This window comes from Leishmania mexicana, chromosome 20 (assembly GCF_000234665.1).
Source record: "Leishmania mexicana MHOM/GT/2001/U1103 complete genome, chromosome 20".
Taxonomy (NCBI): domain Eukaryota; phylum Euglenozoa; class Kinetoplastea; order Trypanosomatida; family Trypanosomatidae; genus Leishmania; species Leishmania mexicana.
In genome coordinates, this window is record NC_018324.1 from 2919146 (window position 1) to 2925459 (window position 6314).

The following is a 6314-nucleotide window of genomic DNA, read 5'->3' on the forward strand; positions in this document are numbered from 1 at the left end:
GCAAGGGGAAAGCAAAGAAAAAGAAAAGGCGCATCTGGCCTCCCGGGTGAGGTGTCTCTCCTTTGCTGTTCTCTTTTCCGGTACGTAATCGCGTTAGCGCGTGTACGCTTCCTTTTTTTCGTTTTTTTTTTCGTTGTGTGTGTGTGCGTGTGTGTTTGAGCGCTGCTCCCGCTTTCTCCGTCTTCCTCCGCGTCTTGTTCAAAGGGTGCCACGTCACCGACACCCCTCCATTCATCGTTCCACTCTAGCATCAACCATGGGCGCAGTTCCGTCGCGCGAGTGCACCTCGCTATTCTCGTACTTCCGCGGGAGCTACGAGGTGGGTATGGTGCCGCTGACCAAGTACTACTTTGGTAAGGACACAGACGCCACCACCGCCCCAGTGGATGTCGATGTTAGCGTTCACATTGCCCCCCTGCAGCGTGCGATCACCGCTGGTCGTAAGCCACAGCAGCAGCCACCATCACTTCTTTTGCACGCAGGCTCGCGCAGCCACATGCGTCAACAGCTGCGGCAACAGCTATTACTCATGCGCCGCGATCCTGCGGTCCTGTATGCCAACGCCCGTGACGCGCAGAATATTCTGCAGAGCCTGTCGCGCCAGGAGAACAGCACCCATCATAAGAGCAGTGGCAGCAGCGAAACGCGCGCCACCTCTGCAGAGACAGCAAGCCTGTCGTCCACGGCGCGTGTTGCAAAGGATGCCTCAACGTCAGCAGCAACTGGTGTGGCAGCCGCCGCGGACCACAACGTCAACGAGAACAGCGGTGCCGCAACGCCGGAGAAGAGCCGTACCGACAGCCTCACAGGCGCCTCGGACAGCGAGAGAAGCGGCTCAAACCCCCCGGTGCACCAGCAAGACGGCAGCAGCGCAAATGACTCTTGTGCGACGGAACGCCTGTTCAGAAACTACTGGAGTATCATGCCGGACAACAACTTCACCGAGGCGGACCTGGACCGCTTCCTCGACCTCGTAGACGCGACGCTCTTCGATACGAACGACGAGCTGATCTCAGCCGACCCTATCTTCTCCGGCACAGCAGCGACGCCAGGCACGTCCAGCACGAAGTCTTTTATGCCTGTGCCGTGTGCTCTCTGCCTCGCCTACCCGGATGGCAAGGAGCGTGAGGGCGCCCTTGCGTTGGATGGGCGCGTGATCAACATAATTGGTTACTTTGGGCTCATGACACGTGAGATGCAGGACGCCTTCAAGGTTGTGAAGCGGTTTCCAAACGAGTTGGAGAAGCAGCGGCAGCACGCCGACGAGGCTGACAGCGCATCAGGGTCGATCATGTTTCTCAACACGGCCATCCTCACGTCCGCCGGTGACCGCACCCTCGAGCGCGTGCTCGTGCTTGCGGCAGTGATGCTCCGGCAGCAGTTTCACACGATTGGGCGTCGACATGCTCTGCAGGCAAAACTGAGCCAGCTTCTGCAGGAGCAGAGTGAGCATAAGCACAACGTCGACCCGCAGATGGTGCGCTACCTGCAAAAACTGTTGGCACTCCCACCTAGGGCGGAGCAGCAGCAGCCGTTCTTCGATCCTCTGTTGGAGGTCCCGCTGCCCAGTATACCATCCGGCATTTACACGCCTACCCAGTACGTCAACGCCGCCTCCAATGAAGCGTCGCAGCGCCCACACGCCTCATCCCTTAGCAGCTGCGGTCGCCCTGCACTCGGCAACTTCCCCGGCGGCGGAAAGTTTCAGAACTCCACGATGGGGCTCTGCAATGGCGTCGCTGGGGAATCCTCGTCCCCTCACTTGCGGTCGTTGCCGAACGATCGACCGTCATCGATGGGCGGCACGCACAGCGCGTCTGGCGCTGGAAGCGGACATGTACTGCTGTATCCGCAACAGAGCGCCAGCGGCGTGCCCGCGGGCGGTGTGCTAGGCGTCTCCCACAACTCATTGGGGCCCGGGTCCGGGTCAGAGGGCACGTGCCCACCGCTAATGGACGGCTGTGGCGAATCGCTTGGGGCTAATGCAGCAATGTCGTCCCCGCCCGTCTTAGGCCCGCTTCCACTTAGCCAGTCGGACGAAGACGCCATCACGCTTGCTCTGTGTCGTCGCATGCAGCAAGGCCGCGTGGTCATCGAAACAGCAAGCAACAACTACTCAGCCTTGAAATCGCTGACGGAGAACTTTGCGTTCCTGTGTTGCCAAATTCTGCTTGATCCGAGCCTCATCACAATGGAGCTGGTCGAGCTGCCGGCGCTGGTGGAGACGCCTTCCTTTAAGCCCGCGGAGTCCGCCAAGACGGTGGCAACAACGCTCAGCTCCACCGCTAGTGAGGAAGCACGGTCCAGCACGGGCATTCCCCACCCCACGGCGGACGACGAGAAGCCGGTGAGCACGGCGCGACCCTCACAACCCCAGCTCCCGCCATCCTCTGCCGTGCTTATCAAGCTCGATCCGCAGCATGTGTGCCAGGCAACCATGTGGGCTAGCTCCTTCTTTCACTGCCCGACACTCCTCCCCAGCGGTGCCTGGGTCAAGTACAAGCTCAAGGACGAATGTGAGCAGCTGCGACACGTGCTGCAGAACAAAGACATGCTCATTGCCCACTGGCGCAAAACGGACGTCGACCAGGCCGGTCAATACCTCGGCAAGCACACGGCACGGCTTCTCGAGCACGTGCGTGCCTTACAGGCGGAGACAGAAGAAGCGCGCGCGCTGTCGGCAGAGTATTGGATGCAGCGACCCTTGTACGTCAACCAGGACGGACGCAAGTACGGCCTGTATCAGAGCCGCTACGGTACCATGCTGATCGGCGTGCGCGCCTTCACGGCGGGCAACGGGTCATCGGCAGCGGCGGCGAACGCAAAGGAAGAGCGCTCCGGCAGCACCAAGGCCGCAGTAGGTAACAACGCGACATCGTTCTCCTGTGGCAGCACGTCACTGGCGGCGCACGCGGGACAGGCCAGCACCATCTCCAGCAGCCTGCACAGCGCCAACAGCGGCAGCGGAAGCGGCCTCGCGATCGCCTCGCGTGGAGCGGCGCCGCGGTCGGGGGGCGCGAATGGTAGTCGCATGGGCCACCATAGCGTTTTCAGCTCCAACAACGACGTGGGCATGGGCCTCCAAAACGTGAGCGGCAACGGCAACATCAGCGAACGATACGGCCGCGGAGTCGGTGGCGACATGGCTGGCGGCGGCGCGGGCTATTCGAATAACGGGCCCTACGTAAATTACCCGCCTCACACCGCGAACGGCAACAGCGGCAACGGCACGTACGCGCCGACGCCCTTCATGCAACCGCAGGTATATATGGGCAACAGCAACAGCGGCAGACCCGGCGAAGCGGTGCCATACTGCGGCTCTCCTTCTGTCCCTGGCTACCTCATGGAGATGGCGAGCGGGTACAACACACTGCCACCACAGCAGCAGCAGCGTATCAACATCATGAACACGGTCCCCGATCCTCACAAGTCCAAGTCTGACCACAGCAGCGGCCATTCACGCGTTGGAAGCAGCCTCGCGCACGGTGTGGTGGTTTGGCCGGCAATGCAGCCTAGCAACGCTCAGATGCCGCCGCCTCCCGCGTCCAGTCACATGAACTGCGCACTGCCAGGCCAGCAGCAGGGAGAGGTCATGGGAAGCCCGTCAGGCTTCGCGTACGCGGCAGCGACATCGTCGATGTCGTATAAGCCGGCGCCGCCCACCTATCACGCCGCTTCCCACAATGTCAATCCCCCTGCTGCAGGTACGTGCGCCTTAGCCTCATCCCCACAGTCGTCGCCGATGTCAGGCGAGCAGGTGAGCAACTCGCCACTCAGGGCTGATGTGGCCGCGTTACCGCAGCTGCGCCTTCAAAGCCCCGGCAACAGCGACGCTCAGCACGGTCTGATCATGGACGCCGCCAAAAGTGCCGCAGCCAGTCGGCCGCTGCCTGACGCAAAGGCGCCTTGGGCGAACGGCAAGAATGGCGAGGTGCCGCGCTCGTCGGAGCCAGCGAAGTCCGCGACTTCCAGCACCACACACGGCAACGGCGCGACGGCAACGCTCGCAGCGGCTGCACCGTTTCCTCACGGCTGCGTCGGCACGAATCGTGGCGACGTCGGCGCCGCAGGCAACTGTTTCGCGGCCAGCCAGTGCAACGGGTCGGCGACGCAGCAGGCGGCTCGAAGCAGCAGCGACCCGCATTCCACCAAGGCCCCGGATGAGAGCAAAGCCACCGACCAAGTGACAGCGCCGAAGGCGGCTGTGCTACGGAGCGTGATGCCGTGGTCGCTGCAGGGCGGAACAGGGTGGGAAAGCAATGATGACGCGAGAGACGACACAACGCAGTTCCTGCTGCGCAGCACAGAGCTGCTGGACGTCGGTGATGACGACGCGACGGAGGAGCCTGCTGGCGGCAACAGCAACAACGCCCCTAGCGGTGGAACCGCAAGCAATGTGGAAGAGCTTGGCGCACACCGTGTTGCCCGACTGGTGGCAGGCCGAGACATGTTTGTCGCTAACGCGGCCCATCAGCTACCACAGCCCACGCCGACAAAGAACATAGATATGTCAATCATGAACATGCTACTGGCCGCTGCCCCGCAGCCGCAGCCGAGCGATGCCGCGATGTCGTCCACTGCCGCTGCGCGGCAGCTGACCTTCCCTACTGTCGCAGAGCCGCCCAAGCCCGTCCCAGCACCGTCCTTTCAACCCGGTGGTGTCTTTCCTGTGTACGTCCTTCAGTTGCCAGCACACCCACCGCAGCCTCAGCCGCAGCTAACCACTACCTCGCCGTTGCCAGCGGCGGCACCGCCATCGGACAAGCCACTCTATTACACCATGGCCAACGGCGTGCCCCTCCTTGTGCAGCCATCAACGACGCCTGGCGGGTTGGCGGTCACCTACCCGAATGGCCAACCGTTCCCGCACGGTGGCGATGGGTTCATGCCGTATCCGGCTATGCCTCAGCCGCCACCGCCACAGCAGCTGCAGCAGCAGCCGATACCCATGATGCCACACGGTCAAGCTATGATGAGCACGGCCGGCCTCGATGGGCGGCCGGTGGCGCGGCTCTCCGTGCAGCCTAGTGCCAGCTGGGGCAGTCAGTACCGCTTTTTCCCCAGCAGCCCCGGCAACCTTGCAGGTGCCTTCGCGAATAGTCGCGCACCGGCGTACAGCAACAACAACGGCAACAACCCTTTCCAGGCTGGTAACGACTTCTCGTAGTACTGCAGAGGGTAAGTGCCAAGTGCTGCGCTCTCTAATTCGCGTCCCCTCCCGCCCGCCCCGTATGGCTGCAGACAAGAAGCGGCCGCCTCCCTCTTCCTCCTTTTCCCTCGCCACGAGGGCACGTCTTTTTTTGTGTATGTCTGTGTGTGCATGTGTGCGGTGTGTGAGAGGCATGATCTTGTCGGTCTATTTGTGTCAACCTCCTTGTCTGTCGTTTGCGTGTGTGTGTGTGTGTGTGTGTGTGTCTGCGGTGGCCATTTTCATGCTTCTCTTCGTCAAGTCTACGCTGTACACTGTTTCTCTTACAGGATTCACTTTATCAGTTCATGCGCCCCTCCCCCCGCAGTTGCAAGCACGCGCAGGTGCGGCTCATGATGCATGTATGCGCACAAGTAAGCGAAGAAGAGCCGGATGATGAGGAGAGGAGACTGGAGTGGAACTGGGAGGGACGGAGAGGGGAGAAAGGGGACGAGTGCCGTAGACGGAGCTGTACCTCCATCTCTCCCTCCCTCCCTCTGTCTTCCGCTTGTGTATTCACGGTGTTCTTCGCTCCTTGTCTCATCCTGTGCGCCTTTACCCCTTTTTGTCTTTTGATTTTTTTTCCGTTCTCTGTATATATATATATATATTCATATATATTTATATATTCACATATATATATTTATATACTCATATATATATTTATTCAAACATATATTTATTTTTATATATCGACGCCTTTCAATGAATAAAATGCAAACTCTCCTCGTCTCTCTTGTTGCTGTTTTCGTTGCTTTCGCCCTAAACGTTGGCCATCTCTTTATGTATTTATTTATTTATTATGATGATGAATGTATTTTTCTCCCCAGTTTCGTGTTTTCGGTCTCTCTCGCGCACTCTCACTTTGCCGCCGCTTTTTATTTGTATGAGGATTACGTAGCTGTGCTGCTCCTCCTCTTCTGCCCTCCGCGATTGGGTTTTCTTTTTGGATTTTATCGTTTCCCCCCTCTGTGTGTGTGTGTGTGTGTCTCTGTGTGTATGTGTGGACTGTTTCTATATGGCATATATTCGTTTTTTTTGTTCTGTGACTCGCATGCAGCTGCTGTGTTGTTGCAGACCTCAGCTGCACACCCGATTTGGGGGGCGGGAGAGGGGGCGGGGGCGG

The 6314-nt window shown here is 59.7% G+C and overlaps 1 protein-coding gene across 1 annotated transcript; it reads left to right on the plus strand.

The window, feature by feature from the left end:
- Positions 1 to 256: 256 nt before the first annotated feature.
- LMXM_20_0705 (conserved hypothetical protein) lies at positions 257 to 5167 on the plus strand (the record flags this gene model as incomplete). The annotated part of the gene is made up of 1 exon (XM_003875089.1): positions 257 to 5167. The coding sequence occupies one exon, from the start codon at positions 257 to 259 to the stop codon at positions 5165 to 5167; it is 4911 nt and encodes a 1636-aa protein (XP_003875138.1).
- Between the last annotated feature and the right edge of the window lie 1147 nt (positions 5168 to 6314).